This window comes from Bufo bufo, chromosome 2 (genome assembly GCF_905171765.1).
Source record: "Bufo bufo chromosome 2, aBufBuf1.1, whole genome shotgun sequence".
Classification (NCBI taxonomy): Eukaryota; Metazoa; Chordata; class Amphibia; order Anura; family Bufonidae; genus Bufo; species Bufo bufo.
The window spans coordinates 531698071-531719961 of record NC_053390.1 but is presented as its reverse complement, the minus strand read 5'-3'; the positions used below and the strand labels follow the sequence as shown (position 1 = coordinate 531719961).

General features: G+C 39.0%; 1 protein-coding gene across 5 annotated transcripts in view; it reads right to left on the bottom strand.

Moving 5' to 3' along the window:
• Positions 1 to 21891, bottom strand: part of MAPK10 (mitogen-activated protein kinase 10) — a 161778-nt gene that overhangs the window by 52200 nt on the left and 87687 nt on the right. For 3 of the 5 annotated variants that reach the window (XM_040420464.1, XM_040420461.1, XM_040420462.1), the window contains exons 8-9: positions 7399 to 7581; positions 3789 to 3913 (exon numbers count right to left, since the gene is read on the bottom strand). In XM_040420464.1, the coding sequence (XP_040276398.1) occupies positions 3789 to 3913; positions 7399 to 7581 (308 nt within the window). Of the gene's footprint in view, positions 1 to 3788; positions 3914 to 7398; positions 7582 to 21544; positions 21617 to 21891 lie in introns of all 5 variants that reach the window. The other 2 variants (XM_040420463.1, XM_040420465.1) reach the window with 2 other exon arrangements.

The window sequence follows — 21891 nt, the reverse complement described above, 5'->3', positions numbered from 1 at the left end:
GGGTCTGATGTGATGTCCTGATATTTATGTGGGTCTGATCTGAGGATCTGATATGAGGTCTGATGAAAAATATTTTTTCTTATTTTCCTCCTCTAAAATCTGGGGTGCGTCTTATCATCAGGTGCGTCTTATAAAGCGAAAAATACGGTATATACTATCAACAGTTCTACACAAGAGAAAATTACGGAAGCAAAACTCAAAAAACTCAACTGTTTGTTATTTCTCATGATGAACTGTTTATGTGACATTTATGCATCACATGCTCTCATTTTCTTCAGTGCGTTCTACTGAGAATGTAACATAATGCCATCTGTGTAGGCTCCAAAGGCATTCAAAAGATGAGGCAGGGACCAAGAGACCACCATTCAACTCTTCCTGTACCCTGTCTAATAAGTACTTACCTGCAAATATTGCACTGTCTGATTTAGTCTATACTAAATATATTACTACACTATAGTATTTGAAGACTTTTTTAATGTCTAAACAAAATGTTCTACATTTAATGTCTTGGAGATGCCATTTATGGAAATGTCAAACACATTTTTAAACCGTGGGGGCCACTTAGTGCTTTGAATCCAACTGCAACACACAAACATCTTATTCTCTTTTCTTTGCCACTGTCACATTTCAGGGAGTGCATGATGTTTGCAGCTACTAATTGTAATTGTCATGATACAATGTGAGTAATCTTGGAAATGTTCTACAGCTAGGAACATTTAGTTGGAATTCACTTGTTCCTTGCAAAATAAATTACAGGGGAATTTTTTTTCTAGCATTCATCAATTTTTTTTACTCTTGACACTGGCACTTTATGTAACCAAAATAAAATGTTCTGTGTAATTTAAAGTGCACCTGCCACTATGACAGACCTCTTAAATGACAGATTTAGTAATATTCCCTAACAAAAGTATACTAGTGAAGGCAAATGAATGCATTACATGGCTTCTGTTAAGGAAAGTACCGCTTGGTTTTGTGAAATTACAAGATGTATCACATGATCCCTCTTAGCCAGTCAGCAGCTCTGAAAAAGATCATTTGATGCCTTGATTCTTGTTTCTGGTTATTTATGGAGTGTATGTTACACGATCCTTCTCAGATAGGCTACACTGAGAGCAATGCTTGAGTTTCTGCATATGGCTACAAATGGAAGGAAGACTTTGGCTCCTCACTCTTATGCTCAAGGGTCCAGATTTAGGAAAGCAATGTCCACAGCTCTAGAAACACATTGATGTTCGAACCCTCAAGGTGCAATTGTTCTGGTACTTAGCACTGGTCTGTATTACCCATGCTGTGCCACGATACCCTTCCACTTGGTTTCAAGGTTGTGTCTCTCTGGGCGACATAAGCCAGATCTTGTCACCTTGTCTGAAAGTTAGTAGGTTGTAGATACAACTCTACTATCTCATGTGCACTGTCACTGTTTTGTAACCTAATCAAGAACTATTGGGAGATACTCTTTCACAGAACTACTGAAGTGGTGACCACATAAAGAAAAAGCTTATGAATGTCACCAAGCAGACCATAGTAAAAGCTTGAAGCAGCAGGCTCTTGACTTTTCTGAAGTCAAGAGATAAATGAATTATGATTTGATGGATTTCAACATGCCAGATCCTTTATTCTCAAGTGAGCTAAGTCACTGACAGATGTGTCTGAAAATGGCTTATCCCCCTCTACTTACCGAGAACACAAGTACCCTCAACAAAGTGGCATATGAATGTGTATGAGGAAATTAGGAGGAATAGCTGTCAAACATTCAGCTGATGATTGTGTAAGACATATGGGCACTTTTGTATATTTCTAGTAAAGCTAAGTGACAGAGTATATGGAGTTTGTTTTTAGCTTTTCATACGTTCTTGCTTGGTCATTTAGTGTCATATTTCTCACTCCTGTACTGCTTAATTAATAGGCAGACTAGGTATTCAGCACCGACAATTCCTTTTGCGCCCCAATAGCTGCCATGATTGTTAGCACCTACATTTTCACATAGCTGAAAAGATTTTTAATATTTTGAAAGAAGAGGAAACTATACTTTTCCACCCGGATCCATCAGATACCCCGAAACAGCTGTCTGTAGATGGACAACTGGCTTAGGTCTTCCCCGTCACATCCTTAAAGCTTGTAAAGGATCAGCTATTGTTTTGTTTGAGTAGTCTCCAAGGCATTGCTCCCGGATAGCCAGAATCCTACTCCACACTGATGAGGGGCAACACCCCGTTGTCTGTGGATGGACAACTGGCTTAGGTCTTCCCAGTCACATCCTTAAAGCTTGTAAAAGAGTGGGATCTTGACATAGGGGCCACTTAATATGGTGGATTTGGTGATCTCTGTAATGGGGACACCCCTTTGCTTGGTTTTCCTTCCTTTGAGGGATATCTGACTTTCACTGTGTTGAAGATCCATAACTGGGGCTGCACAGTTATTTTGCATATTAGTATTTGTACTTAGGGGTAAATTATATTAATTGGTGGCACAGTATGCCCCATCTTCACCCCAGTATTATAATCATTGGTGGTGCAGTGAACCCCCCCCCACCCCCAGTATTATAATCACTGGTGGTGCAGTGTGCCCCCCCCACCCTAACCTAGTATTATATTCATTAGTGGCAGTGACCCCAGGGTCCCCTCCCCCCTCTTCATTGGTGGCAGTGGCAGCTTTAATCGGAGCTCCAGCCATGAAATAGCGGAAATTGGTTACCATGGCAGCCAGGATGCTACTAAAGCCCTGGCTGCCATGGTAAGCTCCCTGCTGCTGTGTGCAGAAAGCACAGGGCAGCAGGGACAGTGTAAAATCCTATTTACCCTAATAGAGCTCTATTAGGGTGAATAGAACAAGGAATTAAAAGATCCTAGGTTCTAGCCCCTTAAGGGGGCTAATAGTTATTAAATAAAAAGTAAAAAAAAAGAGTTAAAAAAAAACCCACTAAAATATCAAAAGTTTAAATCACGCCCTTTCCTAATTTTACATATAAAAATAAAAATACAATAAAAAACTATATATATTAGGTATCGCAACGTCTGAAAAAGTCAGAACTATTAAAATATTTTAAAAATCTCCTATGCGGTGAACGCCACGACAAAAAATAAAATAAAAATAAATATAGTGATTTGCCATTTTGTAGTCACCTTGTCCCCCAAAAAATAGGACAAGACTGTTCTATTATGGGCCGGACGTTCCATAAAATGCGGAATGCACTAAGCTTTTTTTGTGTTTATCGAATTTGTTGCATGATACAATGCCATTACATGCCAGCATTCCACTGGATGGCCAGCTAAATAATAGATAGACTGGATCCACCAGAGAGAGCATTCATACAGGAGAATCTCACATGATGTCTATGCCTTAATAGGATATATGATAATAGGTACCCTGTGTGTGGCCAAATTAGAAACTGATCCTGTTAGTAGCCACTCAGCGTGAATAGGTTCCTATCTGTAACCCCCTTGAAAGTAATAGTAAATAATATAGTATTACTTCTTTACACCCTAACCATTAGACATTTTCTTACTGTATATCATTACATTGGATTAAGGCCAGTGTGTTGGTTATCATAAGCAACAGCTCAAAACATAAGAATCCTACATTATAAATGAAATGGGTTTGTGAAGATAAACCGGACTAAACACAATTCCTTCTGCTAACACAGCTTTCAGTAAGAAACTTATGAAACCGCATCAAATGTAACAAAACAATAATTCTGAAATTTAAGTAAAAACATTATTTATTGGAAATGGCCTTGTTGGTATGTTTAAATCTACTGACATTTTACAAAGGAGAATACAAAGTCTTACCGCTTCAACTTCCGCAGGGTCATACCAGACATTTATGTAGGGGTGTTGTAGTGCCTCATCCACTGATATTCTCTTTGCTGGGTCAATCACTAGCATCTTTGATAAAAGGTCTCTTGCTTGGCTGGCTAAATGAGAAATGATGATGCCAATATGAATTCAGTCATTGATACAAGGTAAAATAGATTCAGCTAAGCTATAATAATACAGGTGTAATAATGTAAACAATAAGATATACTGTACAGTATAGTACATAGTATTTTATTTTCCACCATTTTCTGTATTTAATTGAACATATATAGGGGAGTCAAGATGGTCATAAACAGTCCAATTATATAGCCCAATCTGAAAACAGGGTGAGGATTAGCCCATTTACCTTACAGTACAGTGTGTTTCCAACAGTCAGAGCTTGTTATCACATACAAAATCAGTACAGCATGTACTGCTGAGTACTGAGTACTTGTATGAGGGCATAATGCAGTCCGTTAGTATTTTATAGGGGCACAATAGGGGTATTACAATTGTCTAGGGACACAATGGGGGCTATTGTATAAAGTCACAATGGTGAGCATGGGTGAACGAAAAGGGACATTACTACTGTACTGCGTGGGGAAAACAGCCAAGGCAGGTACTGTCATGTAGGGGACACACAAGGGCAATTATTACTTTGTTGGGCACAAAAGGAAGGCATTATTACTGCTTGGAGAACTATGGATGGAAAGTGTAGAAGTGGGGAAAAGGTGGGGAGGGAGCTGGAGAGCAAGGAGCCAAAGATGACTGTGTGTTACACTCTGCAGACATGAAGAACTTGTGGATGGAAGTTGTCTTTATGGTGGTCTGTGCCAGATGGAGAAGAAAATCCAAAGTAAACAATAGTAAACGATTCCCATCAGAGCGGGCGTAACTTGTAAGCCACTGAATGTATTTGTACTTAACTCCCTTGCTCACTTAACTCACATACAGTCTCCAGAGACTATGTAGAACTGGAATTTACCACTATACGGTCACTGTATGGTAGTGATTTTGGTCTTAGTACAGTGGTTTTTATTGAGTAATAGTATGGTGGAAATATTCAGTTACTATGTGGTAGTAATTTGTCTTTATGTTCTCTCTGTATTATTTGGCCCTTATATTGTGTTATTATTGGTAATAACCTGTGTAAACTGTGTTATACAGGGTGGGCCATTTATATGGATACACCTTAATAAAAATGGGAATGGTTGGTGATATTAACTTCCTGTTTGTGGCACATTAGTATGTGTGAGGGGGGAAACTTTTCAAGATGAATGGTGACCATGGTGGCCATTTTGAAGTCGGCCATTTTGAATCCAACTTTTGTTTTTCCAATAGGAAGAGGGTCATGTGACACATCAAACTTATTGGGAATTTCACAAGAAAAACAATAGTGTGCTTGGTTTTAAAGTAACTTTATTCTTTCATGAGTTATTTACAAGTTTCTGACCACTTATAAAATGTGTTCAATGTGCTGCCCATTGTGTTGGATTGTCAATGCAACCCTCTTCTCCCACTCTTCACAAACTGATAGCAACACCGCAGGAGAAATGCTAGCACAGGCTTCCAGTATCCGTAGTTTCAGATGCTGCACATCTCGTATCTTCACAGCATAGATAATTGCCTTCAGATGACCCCAAAGATAAAAGTCTAACGGGGTCAGATCGGGAGACCTTGGGGGCCATTCAACTGGCCCACGACGACCAATCCACTTTCCAGGAAACTGTTCATCTAGGAATGCTCAGACCTGACACCCATAATGTGGTGGTGCACCATCTTGCTGGAAAAACTCAGGGAACGTGCCAGAGGGAAACACATCATCATGTAGCAATTTCGCATATCCAGTGGCCTTGAGGTTTCCATTGATGAAGAATGGCCCCACTATCTTTGTACCCCATATACCACACCATACCATCAATGGTGCAGCACCTGAAACTACGGATACTGGAAGCCTGTGCTAGCATTTCTCCTGCGGTGTTGCTATCAGTGTGTGAAGAGTGGGAGAAGAGGGTTGCATTGACAATCCAACACAATGGGCAGCACATTGAACACATTTTATAAGTGGTCAGAAACTTGTAAATAACTCATGAAAAAATAAAGTTACGTTAAAACCAAGCACACCACTGTTTTTCTTGTGAAATTCCCAATAAGTTTGATGTGTCACATGACCCTCTTCCTATTGAAAAAACAAAAGTTGGATTCAAAATGGCCGACTTCAAAATGGCCGCCATGGTCACCACCCATATCGAAAAGTTTCCCCCCTCACATATACTAATGTGCCACAAACAGGAAGTTAATATCACCAACCATTCCCATTTTATTAAGATGTATCCATATAAATGGCCCACCCTGTACATTAATTGTACAACAGTGTTATTTAGAGATCAATTACCAGGGATCAATACATTTTCTAATGATAGATAGATAGATAGATTAAATAATAAATAGATAGATAGATAGTTATAGATCCATGTCCAAAATCGCTGATATGACTATTTATGTCCCTGATCCTGTCTGCTCTTTAATAAGAAGGGTTGTGGAAGAGTCAATATTATTAACATTGTATACAGTAAATGCTTTACTAAATATATAGCTTGTTGCATTTTTAGCTTTGTGTGGATTTAGGAAAGTTTAGAAATTGTAATCATACAGTATAAATAAATGTTATGTTCTATAAATCTAAGGACCCTATAAAAAATAATAACCATGATTTATTGCAGCATCAGAAAATCAGATATCACCCCTCCTATGTTCTCTCCTCTTCCTTAGGGTCTTTTTACATGCTGCAATGCGGGGCTATAATGAGTGCTGATTGACTTTTTAACAAGGTGATCGTTGCTCATTTAGAGAGCCTTTTCAAATCTGCATGCAAACTACATGGGGGACAAATGATCATTAGTATGATTGTTTGTCCCCTATACAGTTTGCATATTGTTGGCAGCACATGCCATGTTTACACTGGGAGATGCACGGTTAACAAACAATGATCAAAGATATGATCAGCAAATGAGCATTTGCTTGTTTGATGGCCGATAATATGCCAAGCGAATGTTCCAACCAACTTTCATTCACAAACATCTGCCTCCATGAAAGGGCCTTTAGATTAAGTATCTCCATGTTGCTGCTCATGGGTCCATAGTTTAAATGAATCTGAGCTGTGCATGGCCAGTAGTCAAGTTCCTCATCTGAAGATTTGAGGAGGAAGTTCACTACTGGGTATGCCTGCAGTCATCTCCAAACTGCTTTTGCTAATTATTATACCATTTATGAAGGAGTGGGAGCTGGAGTTTGAACGTGGAAAAATAGAGGTTCAGACTCTGGAAGTTTGGCTTACAGACTCCAAAGCACTGACCAAAGGTCACTTGATGAGGCATTATGGCTGACTCCATCTCTGAGAAACCCTGTTATAGCCAATAACAGGGATGTATTTAACAATATTTTCTGCCCTTATCCTAGGAAAATGCATCTAAATACAAATCTTGTTGAAAAGCCAGATTGGGAAGGAAAATGAGGCATATACACCTAGTGTAAGTTTTGACAATAAAGGATATGTGTAACACAATAACTGAAGAATCTGATGTAATATACTTTATACACCTACCTTTGAGTTTATTATGCTCAGAATCTGCTGGAAAAAGAGAGTCTGGGAAAAGCTTGGGGAAGGTGAGACCAGCGTATTTGGGCCGATTTTCCACATAATTCCGAACTGTTGGTTGAAGTTTTTTCATGAATTCTGGGCATGGCGTTCCTAGCTGCTCTATGACTTTGTTCCACTGGTCAATGTCTGAACATACGTTAAGGAATTAACAGTGCTCTCTATTCTTCTACTGTTAACAGAAGAACAACAGCGCTGCCCTTTGGTATCATTTTAACTTATAGTGCTGTAAAAAAGGAATTGCCTTCCCAATTTCTTCAGTTTTTTTTTTGCATATTTATTATACTTGTAGGCTTCAGATATCAACCTTCTTTTAATTTTAGACAAGGACAACCAAAGTAAATACAAAATGCTGTTCTTAAATGATGATTTTATTTATTGAATGAAAAATGCTGTTCAACCTTACCTGGCCCTACGAGACAAGATAATTACCTTATCTATTAAATCAACCAGTTAACCAAATGTAATTGACAAGTGGATTCACTTTCACTACAGACACCCAGACATGATCCCATCCTGACCTGTTGAATCTAAACATTTCTTAACCAGAACCTGTATGGCAATTTGATGCAGGCTAGAAGGTCTCAAAAAGGAGCACATAATGACACCTTCTAAAGAGATTCAAATACAGATGCAAAACAAAATCTGGAAAGGATTACAGAACCTATGCTAATGCTCTGGGGCACCAATGAATCAAGTTTCATCAAGTACACATCTACGACTGATACAGAAGGTCACAAGAGAGCTCAGAGGAAGATCTGAAGAACAGTAGTCCTCAGTTAAAAAGGACCTGTAATTTCTCCTGATGTTTTTTTTTTAGCAACTATTTGAATCCCTCCTTTAATAACAATTCTGGATCATCTGTTTTATGACTCTATGATGTGTCATTCCTTTATTATTCCTGAATGAATTATTGGCATTTTGCAATGAAGGTCCAGATGGATGGAGGTGTTTCATTGCATAGTCTGACACTAACAGTACTGACTGGATAGTGTCACACTGTTCAGGGACACACCCCAAACTGGTAACACCCATCTGAACCTTCACTGCAAACTGCTAGCAATTCATTCATAACCTTTAGAAGAAATTATAAAGGAATAGATGCTCCAGAATTGTTACTACATGGGGAATACAAATACTGTAGTTACTAAAACAACTACAGGTTTTCTTAAAGTTTAATGGACACAATTCCAGAGTAAGACAGCCACTGTGCAAAAATGGCATGCATGAAATGAGAGAGTTTCAAAGTGCAAACCACTGCTGACCAAAAAAGACCTCATAAACTTGCCTCATATTTGCAAAAAAAACATTTTGGTCCTGTGGACTGTTCAGTCAAAAGTGGAACTCTTTGGAAGACATAGGTCTCGTTATATCTGGCATAATGCAAACACTGCATTCCATCATAACAACATACCAACACTTAAACATGGTGGTGGTAATGTGATAGTCTGCGGCTGCTTTGCTCCTGCAGCACTTGTGATAACTGATGGAACCATGAATTCTGCTCTATATCAGAAAATTGTGAAGAATAAAGTCCACCCGTCAGTTTATGACCGAAAGCTCAAGCACCGTTGGGTTATGCATCAGGGCAATGATCCAAAGAACACAAGAAAGTCAAGCTCCGAATGGATCAAAAAGAAAAAATATAAGGTTTTAGAGGAGCCAAATCAAAGTCCTGACTGGAACCCCATTCAGATGTGTAATAGTCCTAGCAACAGACCAATAATAAAAATCCTTCTAGGAGCGCTTACCTGACGTCTGTGCTGGACAGGCATAACACTGGGAAGCACTGGTATGATTTGGTCAGCTGCAGCCACCTCCACTCGGATAGTCAATCAACGCAATTCCAATGGAGAAAAGAGGATGTTTAATCAGCTAGTGCATATGAAATTTATTGCTAAGATTATGTGTTTCAATGTCAGACTGGCGTCTATATCAGATTGTAACAATATAATGTACATAACTTAGTTTAAATAGCATAACATGTTGCTGAAATACAACAGGCAGTGACATCCCATAATGTGTGAGTGACATATATAACCACAGATAGATTCACTAATAAATAATAAAACAATAATATTAGTAATAAAATGACAATTATTAAAATTACATGAAATCAGAAGTTAAATAAAATACACAATAAATTCTATTTTTGTCAATTGCGCAGCTCATATTAATAGGTTACCATAATGTATCATTAAAATGAATAACCAATTTATCAATTTATGCTATTATGTCCTCAAAAAGTAGATTCAATTGTCTCATTGAGACCACTGGGTTGTAGGGTGGAGAGTATGTATATCCAGAAATGTTCTCTTTGTCACAACCAGTTATTAGGCTTAGGGGGCAATTACTTTTGAGACGAGTAATACAGGTCTAGAATAATTCTTTATCTTTAATACATGAACTTATATAAAAACAGCATTTTGTGCTTATATATGTAGAAACCATCATCTTAATTCCTAATGGGTTAAGTAAATAACGGCAATAAACGCTTTTATTGACTTTTTCAAAGGCTTTTGTGATGTGATATCGCACCATGATGTGATATCATACTCAAGTTTAGATCTGATCCATCTGTACTTGGGTTATCTTTGGCTAATAATTAAAGTAGTGTGATGATCTCAAACATTCAAGTGTACCAATTAGGCAAAACCAGAAGAAACTTTAGTAGTTTTATGAACTGTACTGCATCTGTGAATATTGTAGGAACTGGTAAGGGCGCAAATACTTTTTACAGCATTGCACTTACAGCAATATGGACCCAATTTTAGCATCTGTGTTATGGCTGCGATACCCAGACTCCTTGCAGTCCCACTGCACCAAGCTTAGATAACCATGGTTATATGTGATCTAACTTTACCGCAGTAGAACGACTGGTATAGGAGGAACGTGGCTTTGTTGCTGTCTAAATACAGCTATATTAAACTGGTTTGGCTTCAACTTTAAGGGAGGTCTTCAGTTTCATTATTACATTTTTTTTGTCTGCCCAGAGCACCCCAAACTGCATATTTTTGCAACATAAACCCTTTTTTTTTTCATGTCAGCACTTTCCTTAGCCTTTTTGAACTTCCTGTTTTCATCAGCTTTCTACTGCGCTTTCTAACCAAACCCAGCATCCTTTTCTCTGTAATGTTCCACAGGACCTGCTTCACCTAGCTAACATGGAGAGGGGAGGTCTAGGCGATGTGGCGATTGCAGTGAAAATAGTGGGGAGGCGGAGAAAGCCATGAGAAATATTACAGAGCAAAGCATGATGGGCTTGGTTAGAAAACCAACAGGAAGCTGAGGCAAACAGGAAGTTCTGCAAGTACACATCCTGCCCAGATGACAAAAGGGAAAGAAAAGTGCAGACATGAAAAATGTGTAAATGGGGCAGAAATATAAGATGTTTAGGCTTAAGTTTTAAGAAAGCTTTTGGAGATTACTCAGAAGGTTGGTAAATGAGTGAAACTTATTTTTATTTCCAGTACTATGACCATCAAATTCATAATTATTCTCATGTAATTTTTTCTCATTCTCGTAGTTGTACAGTAATTGTAATAACAGAAAGGAAAGAAAAAACAGTTGCAAAATAAAAACTTATTTCTGTGGCGGCCAATCTGTTGACCGTAGACAATAGCCAACTGCCAGAAGGAAACTGTTCAATTGATGATTTCCAACCTCTACCTTGATTCCCAAATTAATATCCCCAAGTTATGTGTCTTTCGTCAGAGGGGAATATCTGCCAGACACCTCCAAGCAACATTAATCCCAGCGGACAGTTTTTGATGTGAAAAAAAATAATAAGAATATGGTTGATCATTATTCATCACGAAAAGGAGCGCCCCTATGGCATTGTCCTGCTTGCGCCTTTTCATATTAAACTGTTGGCAAATCAAATTATTTTTATTGTATGGGAAGCCTAATGCTAGTCTGCATCTGTAAAGTGCTGACAATAGCAGGGGTGCACAAGCGTTTCTGGGCAGGGGCCACACTGAGACTGAACAAATCCCAAGGGCCAAAAATAAAAACATAACATAAACATAAATGGGTATTACCAACTGAAATATTTATGGCATGTCAAGCATACAGTATGTCAGAAATGTCTGGTTACACTACCAGGTCTCCCATCTAATGGGTGAATACATGGAAAATACAGGTAAGCAGCCACTATACACAGACATGTCTGTTACCAGATGTTAGGGGCAGCTCAGAATGTTATTGAGGGCCGCATGTGGCTCCAAGTCCGCATGTTGAGCATCACTGCTCTAGAGGATAAATCCAGATCTTCAATTTTCTTATACAAAAGAGAAAAATAGGTTAATTTTTAGCCAAATGTTTACACTTTTTCCCACTTTTCAAACAAGAAAATGTGCAGTGAGAGATGGCATGATCTCCCACAGCCCAACACACGGCCAAGATATGCACCAAGTGTATTAAAGGGCCTGCCTCTTAATAAATGTGGCACCTCTTACTCCAGAAATGCCAAATTTAATAAATCAGCACCAATGAGTTCACTTTTCATGTGACACTGACCAAATCTATGAAGTCTCAGTTGGCACCTTGGGAAGGTCTGAGGATTGAGTTTCCATCTGTAAAATGTATAGCGCAACATACATATGTGGGCTACTAACATTTAGACTTTGAAAGCACCTGTCAGAATATACAGTCTGCAAGTCCAAAAGTGTCATTTTTGTTTTGTTTGTTTTTTGCTGTAAAGATCTAAAATGAAAATATATCATAAAAACCTTTCCATATAATCAATTGTACATAGAAGAAACTGAAAATCTTTTTTAGATTCTGATGGATGTTTTAATCAGAGTGGTGCATGAATTTATAACCTCTAATTTCAAATAAAACATTAAACTATTGCTCTTCTGCTCATTTTAATTCACATTTGAACCTCTACACAATACTACTTTCACACTAGCGTTAATATTTTCCGGTATTGAGATCCGTCATAGGGTCTCAATACCAAAAAAAAAATGCTTCCGTTTTGTCCCTATTCATTGTCAATAGGGACAAAACATAACTGAACATACCGGAGAGCAAACCGCAGCATGCTGCGGTTTGCTTTCCGTCATGGGATGCGGAGCAAGACGGAACCGTCATGACCCACAATGCAAGTCAAAAGGAACAGATCCGTTTTCTCTGCCACAATAGAAAACGGATCCGTCCCCCATTAACTTTCAGTGGAGTTCATGACGGATCCGTCTTGGCTATGTTAAAGATAATACAACCGGATCCGTTCATAACTGATGCAGACGGTTGTATTATCAGTAACAGAAGCGTTTTTGCTGACCCTGCCAGATCCAGTAAAACGCTAGTGTGAAAGTAGCCTTACACGAAACTGCAAACACAACACAAGGCAAATGCAAAGATATCTGTTCAACCGGATATTCCAAAATTTTTTAACAGGGTATCTAGTGTGAATATATATAATAGTAATATAACAAGAGATCTTAATGATAACACAATGACAATGAAATATTGTGTTTATGCAGGTATGAACTATTTCTGTGATAATATACTAAAATGATGGTCCAGAAGAGAATAACGCATACAACCTAATAAAATATTTAAGAGTCATATGACACAGAGGAATTTAAAATATGCATTTATAAAATATGGATCTGTTCCAGCATGACTATTCTGCATTAAAAATATATAACATACTTACGCTTAGATATACACATTTGTACTGTATATACGGCGCATGCCGATGGCTGTATACTTTCTGTCTGATTAAGGGATCTTTATTTGGTCATGCACAACTTCAGTATAAAAAATATTATTGCATGTTTAATGCATACATACATGTTAATGTGTAGCAGTATACACTTTTTGAGACACCTAAACTGAACAGGGGTCCTTTTACACCTGCAGATGAAGCAGTGGATTGTTGGCAATCGTCTGCTCACTAGCGGAGAAGACCGCTACTATTACATGCAGTGATCTCCTCCTCAGTATGGGGAGGAGCGATCACTAATGCCATCACTCGTCTCCATACCCAATCACTGTTTGCCAGCAGCCGATCGTGATTACACGGCACCATCTGCCGCCAACAATTGAGGATTTTTAAACCTGACAAAAGATTCCAACTACCCAATGACCGAGCGGTAATCGTCGGCAGTATTACACTGCTAGATCCTCACTAATGAACGTTCATACAAACGCTTGTTAGCAATGATCTTCACGATTATCTTTCAGGTGTAATAGGGCCGTAACTTAATCTTGCCGTACACATGACCATTGCCATGCTCATTCGCCCATCTCCCAATCCTCCCACACATATGCATGCTAGGCTTGGCTATGTAGTGAATGGGGAGAGGGGAGAAAGTCGCTGCCTGACACCTCTAACAGTGACTTATCTCCTTGAAAACAAAACGAGCAGGAAGCTAAAATCCAACATGACCAATTCTCCTCTCCCCTGACATCAGCTGTTGGGGACAGGTCAGGAGGTGCCATACATATTAGACAGTAGAACTCGTCAGCATATAGCTAATCTGTATGGCCAGCTTTATCACGATGCTCTCAGGAAATATCAATATTGCTAACTGGGTTTGACAGTTCTGCAGAGCTCACTTTGTCATTTGTCACAGTGTTACACAATATCCCATTGTGATTTTAATGGTTTTTCATAGGCCTGCAGGTAGACTTACTGAGTTATTATGATGCACAAAAGAAACAACTAATTCAATTCAGTAATATCTGCATTTAAAGGGGTTGTCATTTCAGACTTTGAAGGCATATTAGAATATACCATCATAGTCAGATAGGTGAGGGTCCCACCGATAGGATCCTCTCCTGTTTCCAGAATGGGCCCCCTGAAGTGAAGAAGTGCACACCATACATACGTGGGTGTCGTCTATTCACTGCGATTTTCTGAACTCTCATAGCTGTAAACGGAGGGTGCGCAGTGCACTATGTTTCGCTTCAGTGGGCCTGCTCTGGAGGTTTGGAGTGGGTTCCAGAGGAGGGACCTGCACAAATCTGACTTTGATGGCATATCTTAGCGATATGCCATGAAAGTCTGAGCTGAGACAACCACTTTGATGTACTTTTGGCACTATCATTAACAGTAAACCTTGAAAAGAATGCTAAAAGTAAACGGGGACAATCTTGCCCATACGTGTCAGTCTGCCGGAACAATGCCAGAAGATGCCAGTAGCATAGAGGTTAAGAAATGACAAGCTCAGAGTCTTGTCTACAAATGCTCGCAGTTTAGGGAATAAGATCAAGGAATTTGAGTCTATAATGGCATCTGAGAATATAGATTTAGTGGCTATTACTGAGACATGGTTCAATGGGAGTAATGACTGGGGTATAACAATACCAGGGTTCTCTCTATATAGGAAAGACAGAGAAGGCAAGAAAGGGGGAGGGGTGGCCCTGTGAAAGATAGCATAAAATCTAATTTAATACAAGTTAGCGAGACAAATTTAGAGTAAGTTTGAGTTACCTTGCAGCTTGATAATCATAAGGTAACTCGTGTAGGTGTGATATATAGACCACCTAGCCAAGTCAAAGAATTAGATGATCTACTAGTTGAGGAAATAGCTAAAATGACATTGAAAGGGGAAGTTATCATTATGGGAGACTTCAATCTTCCTGATGTAAACTGGAAAACCAAAATAGCTAGTTCTGCCAGGAGTACAGATATTCTAAATTCCCTACTGGGATTATCTCTACAGCAAGTAGTTGAGGAGCCAACCCGGAAGGAGGCCATTTTAGATTTAGTATTCACAAATGGGAATTTGGTATCTGATATTACTGTAGGGGAAAGCTTGGGATCTAGTGATCACCAGTGTGGTTTACTATAAGTACAGTGACTGAGTTCCACCACACAAAAACAAATGTTTTAGATTTTAGAAAAACTGACTTTTCTAAAAGTAGATTAGTGGTATACGAGTCCCTATCAGATTGGAACAGTTTCAATGGAGTCTAGGAGAAATGGGACTACTTAAAAGAGGCACTATTGAAGGCAACAGATAATTGCATTAGACTTGTCAGTAAAAGCAAAAAAAGGAAGAGACCACTGTGGTACTCAGCAGAAGTGGCCAAAATCATTAAAAACAAACATAGCATTTAGTAATTATAAAAAAAAAACAAAGCGAGGATGACAGGCAAATTCATAAGATTAGGCAGAGAGAGGCCAAACAAGTTATAAGAGCTTCTAAAGCACAGGCAGAAGAGAAATTAGCTCAGTCAGGGAAAAAAGGCGATAAGGCATTCTTCAGATACAAAAATGAAAAAAGGAAACTAAAACAAGGAATTAACAAATTAAAAACAAAAGAAGGAAGGTATATGGAAGAAGATAAAGAACTAGCTGACTGCCTCAATGAATACTTCTGTTCAGTCTTTACGAAGGAAAATGAAGGAAAAGGACCTCAGTTAGGAAGGAAGACTAATGAATCTTTTGATGCATGTGTCTTTACAGAGGAAGAGGTTTTAAGTCAGCTATCTACAAATAAAATGGATTGCAGGATAAAACTTACCAGGAAAGATTAAAGGACCTTAACACGTATAGCTTGGAAGAAAGACAAGACAGAGGGGATATGATAGAAACTTTTAAATACATAAAGGGAATCAACAAGGTAAAAGAGGAGAGAATATTTTAAAGAAGAAAAACTGCTACAAGAGGACATAGTTTTAAATTAGAGGGGCAAAGGTTTAAAAGTAATATCAGGAAGTATTACTTTACTGAGAGAGTAGTGGATGCATGGAATAGCCTTCCTGCAGAAGTGGTAGCTGCAAATACAGTGAAGGAGTTTAAGCATGCATGGGATAGGCATAAGGCCATCCTTCATATAAGATAGGGCCAGGGGCTATTCATAGTATTCAGTATATTGGGCAGACCAAATGGGCCAAATGGTTCTTATCTGCCGACACATTCTATGTTTCTATGTTTCCTGAAACAGATGTAGAAAACCTGCAGAGTTAATCTTCTGCTGATCTGTTCCATTTTTTACTGGGAAATGGCTGAGGACATAGGACTTATGTAAGGGAAATGGGCTTAACAGTATTTGTGGGGAGAGGCTCCTGCTGCAGCCAGTTGTTTCACAGTCAGACACAGGGCACTGAAGAGAGGGAGGGGGACATGGCCGGGACACAGAGAGAACATGTTATAGATTACTAAAACAAAACAGAAAAAATGAAGATAGGAAAGAAAGCTGAGACATTTACTGTATTTCTTTTTGGACATTTCCTTTGTTTAGTGTTCCTTTAGCAAGGACATCTACTGTTAATATCAAGACAGGGTTAACTAGTGGGTGATAAGAGCCCCCAATATACAGAGTTTGATGCATACTTATTGTGTCTAGCATAAATGAATAATGGATACCGAGCATTTGGAGGAGCATTGTGAGCTGCTAACTGTAAGCTAGTTTAAGAAAACCAAAACTTGAGGGAATGTATAGGTCGGCACTGTTCACACATGAACTCGCATTGAATCCAATATTCGTGGTTACTGAGGAAGTCAGATGGCATCTAAGGTGGCACGCAATGTTAAAAGGGTAGCAATCATTCCAGAAAGAAAGAGACATGGGAGGAGATTTATCAAACTGGTGTAAAGTAGAACTGGCTTAGTTGCCTATAGCAACCAATCAGATTCCTGCTTTCATTTTCCAAAGGAGCTGCGAAAAATAAAAGGATGAGTCTGGTTGGTTGCTATGGGCAACTAAGCCAGTTCTACTTTACACCAGTTTGAGAAATCTCCTCCATGGTACTCAGATTAAAAAAAAATTATGGTTGAATTGAAATACAAAGTGAAGGACAGAAGATGAAATGTACAGGCCGCCTTCTTTACATTTTACCTCCTGTCCTGTACCAATAATGAATGGAAATGTGTTCTGATCGCTGAGAACCATGTCTCTTCCTTCTTGGAAGCTTGCTAAAAAAAAATTCCATGCTACGCTGAATGTCTAGCTGACTGCACTGCTCCCTTCAAATGGATTTTGCAGCCAGATGCCAGACACAGTATGCAGGTTCGGTTAGCTTGCTGATATTAATACTACAGCATATACTGGCTACATGTGTGTTAATACAATTAATAAGAGGAAGAATCCTGAATTATCCACATGCTCGAGAGAAAGGCACGTTGTGTTCTACTATCTGACCAGTAGATGGAGCCCTAACTATTCCAGAATGGTGCTTGGCTGCATGAATGAATGCATGTGGGGGGAAGTGGTTGCCAAGACACACATGAAAAGCCCGAGATATTAACCTTGAGCTCTGAAACTCTGCTGATGAACTGCGGCACTTCAACAGAAGTCTATCTCTTCTAGACAGCATTAGCTAGTGGATTACAGTGCATCTGGAGGACAAGAGCACGCAAATATATATATATATAAATATATATATATATATATATATATATATAAAAACACTATTAATCAGAGGCAGGCTTCCAGTGTATTTGAAGATGAAATAAAAATTTTTCCCAGTATCATGAATTGTACAATTGCATATGGATGGGGGTATTGAAAATGCCATCCATATATAGCAGAAATTTCCCACAAGGAAAAAGCTAGCAGATTTTAAAAACAGCGAAGGAGATTTATCAAACTGGTGTACAGTAGAACTGGCTTAGTTGCCCATAGCAACCAATCAGATCCCACCTTTCATTTTCCAAAGGAGCTGTGACAAATGAAATGAGGAATCTGATTGGCTGCTATGGGCAACTAATCCAGTTCTACTTTACACCACTTTGATAAATCTCCCCCAGCATGCTCATTCTGATATGTAAAGCCTGTGGATTCAAAATGCAGTGATGAAATCTTCAGTGAATCCGCAGCAAAATCCACTTGCAACACACGAGGAAATTTTTGTCACACATGGCCTCACCCTGCAGGAATGGAGTTATAACTGACAGTTATGGGCTGAGGGGGGTCAAACAATGTAAAAAAAGTGCTGCCAAATTCTTGTTGGTTCCAGTTTAATGTCTAGTGTTGAGCACGAATATTCGAATAGCGTTTTTTTATCGCGAATATAGCCACTTCGAGAATTCGCTAATATTTAGAATGTAGTGCTATATATTCGTTATATCGAATATTCAGCATTTTTTTTCCATCTGAACACATGATTCCTCTCTGCTTCTTGCTTGTGGGCCAATGAGAAGGAAGCAATCTCAAATTCACAACAATACTTAGTGCACTAATCAGTAATCTGTAGTCAGACCTGCTAAAATGTGAAGTTGCACTAGTGCAAAATAATATTCTAATCACTGCCGATTAGCACAATCGCGAATATATTGGAGTACTTGACTCTATCTGCATATAAAGCTATTGTACTGTTCTCCTGTGCCAACCATTTTCTCCAGTCTCAGAAAACTTATACTAGCTTGAAAAATATAGCCAAAGTGACCCGCGCCTGTATTTCGTGTTACGAATTCGCATTACGCGATTTTTGCATTGCCGATTTTTCGCATTCAATAAAATAATCTCAAATTTGCGAATATATGATGAATATTCTACAAAATATTCATGAAATATCGCGAATTGGAATATAGCCCCTGCCGCTCATCACTATTAATGTGCAGAGCCAAATGGAGGTTGCCTTGGTGAAGATAACAGTAAGATGTCATCAAAATTATTAATAAAAAATGGGACACATCCAAGTCAGTTTTAGACGGAAGTTCCATTGCAGGGATCACTACAGCTGTTCTAAAACTACAACTCCCAGAATGCTCCAGTCATTCTTATGACATCAGCAGACCAAGTGTGTATGCTGGGTGTTGTAGTTTTACAACAACTTGAGTGCTGAAGGTTGCTGACCTCTGATATATTGCATATATCTGAAAATAGGCAATACGCTGTTTTCTTAAAAGTATATTAGATGCCAAATCTGCATTGACCTGATTTATGGGAGGACAGATACAGGTTATCACTCGAGTATGTCCACAATGGTGAGTTTAAAGGGGTTGTGCAGGGGTTTTATATTAATGACATCCTCAGGATAGGTCACCGATATCTGATCAGTGGGGGTCCGACTACCAGCAACCCCGCCGATCAGCTATTTGATGAGGAGGTGGGCTCCATGCGAGCGCAGCTTCTTCTTTATTACACTGCCAGTCGTCTCAGAAGAGAGTGTAATTACAAGTACTCGCTCCATTCACTTGAATGCCACCACAGCGCCTAGTGTAATGAAGAGGAAACAGCGCTCGCATGGACCGTCACCTCCTCTTCAAACAGCTAATCCGCGGGGTGCTGGGTGTCACACCCCCGCCAATCTGATATTGAGGACCTATCCTGAGAATTGGCCATCAATATAAAACCCTTGCGCAACCCCATTAAGTCTCAATGCGAAATATCTACCTGGTAACTAATCTATATGAAACCTGTCCCTTTATATCTACACTGACCAGAGATGGATCAACCATAGGCAGAACAGTGCATGCATTGACCCCACCAGAGGGAACAACCTACTGTCTATCTTGGCCATACTCACTTTTAATAACATCCTAAAACATTGTTCACATAGAAAGTACTGGCAGCTGTAGAATAGAAATGGGAAGAGCATGGGCAATAAATAGTAATGTGAATATATATACGTAAAAGATTGAGATTGTATAAACTGCAGTGTTGATGGCCTAGCCAAAGCATATACTGCAAATGTCTAAGAGGTGACTGTTCTGTAAGCCAAGGTGGCAAGTAGTAGTCATACACAGGAGGAGCTTGTTAGGCTATGTTTATGACCACATGGTCAGGTTACCTGAAATGTTTTTGGAAGCCAAAATCAGGAGGGAATCATAAAAGAAGAGAAAGAAATAAAGGACAGATATGACTTCTCTTTTTTGTAGGAAAGGAAGTTCTGGGCAGGCGCAAAATCACTGGTGAAGCAGGTCTTTGAAGATCAAATCTTCTTTATTTTCATAGATACCATATGTACATAAAACAACGTGTTTCGGGGCTCAAAATGTCAAAATTTACCTAATAACCTGATGAAGGGGACATTTTGAGCCCAGAAACGCATTGTTTTATGTACATGGTATCTATGAAAATAAAGAAGATTTGATCTTCAAAGACCTGCTTCACCAGTGATTTTGCACCTGACCAGAACTTCCTTTCCTACAAGCATCCTTTGGGGGATTGGGCATCCGATCCCAAAGAAACTTCTTCTGCGGCTGCATTCCTGGATAAAAAGGGTCTATATATTTTTACAAGTCTACAATAGTGTTGTGCCTATTTTTAGCGCAACCCTAAAAGGTGAGCACCTTTGTCCTTCAATCAATTGATATTTCTGTTGAACGTACTATCCTATTGTGCGCCCCCCATCCCTCTTGTTTTCTCTATTCCTCTCGTGACCGAGCGGAATTTAGATTCGCCCGTGGTTTCAAGTTCTCTTTTTTGTATTCACTCCTGGTTTTGGCTTCCAAAACTGCATGCAGAAACCTGACCTTGTGGCTGTGCCGAAAGTCTCATAGACCCAGAGGTCATACTCCCGCCCATCAGACATTTATAGCATATCCTGTACCTATGCCAAAGTTATGAATCCCCTGCTTTTCATCACACAATCACAGAATTAAAAATGAAAATTCTGCCTCTCCACAGCTACCTACATACTTGCATGGACCAAAGTACCACCTTTGATGTATGAATTGTGAAGTCATTTTCCAGTTCATAATACCCCCTCCAACCCAAACAGCTTTCTATATTGGGGTGGAGGCTGATTTTCAATTTGTGGACTGTATATTTAATATACTAAACGATGCCTAGGTAACTGCATACAAGTATCATTAGTATTGTGTCTAAACCAAGTCAAGATAGCCCGTAACTATTCTGGAAACCATGGGGACCTAGAAATGTGCTTAGGTTTCCTTTTGCATAATCAGGATCCAGTGGTTATTAATAAATGCATTATGTTCATTATATATTAATGCCACTTTCTATTTGGTGCACTGAAGGAATAACAAGAAAGCCCTAAAACAAAGCCTTGATTTCATGAATTGCTGCATTATGGTGGTGGACGTCAGGAAAGCTATGATGAAGGTGAGATACACTAAGGAGACACTGGGGAGTGTTCACATGGATTCTTCTGTGCTAGTCTGTTTGTTTTAGTTCTAGCAATGCAGATGACGGTCAGAATTTTTAATTTTTGTATGGAAGGATACGATCAGTGCCGGGAAACAACACAGCACCTTTAATCATTTCTCCCATGATGCACCCCACAGACCACATGTCAACTGAAAACAAAAAAATAAGGGAATGAAGAAACAGCAACAAGTCAACAAAAAAACAATGCATATGAAGGTTCATCATGTAACGGGAGAACACACAGACAGCTAGGAGGCAGCACTTTTTCTTTCATTTTTTTTTTTTGCCCCACACAAAAAAGTATTGGGTACAGGGTTGGAGATTACGAGGCAATTAAACTAAAGCTTTTAACTTCATCTTCATGTATTTATTTTTCTAAAGAGGTATTACAACCAAAATTATTCATCACCTACAAATCGCTAGC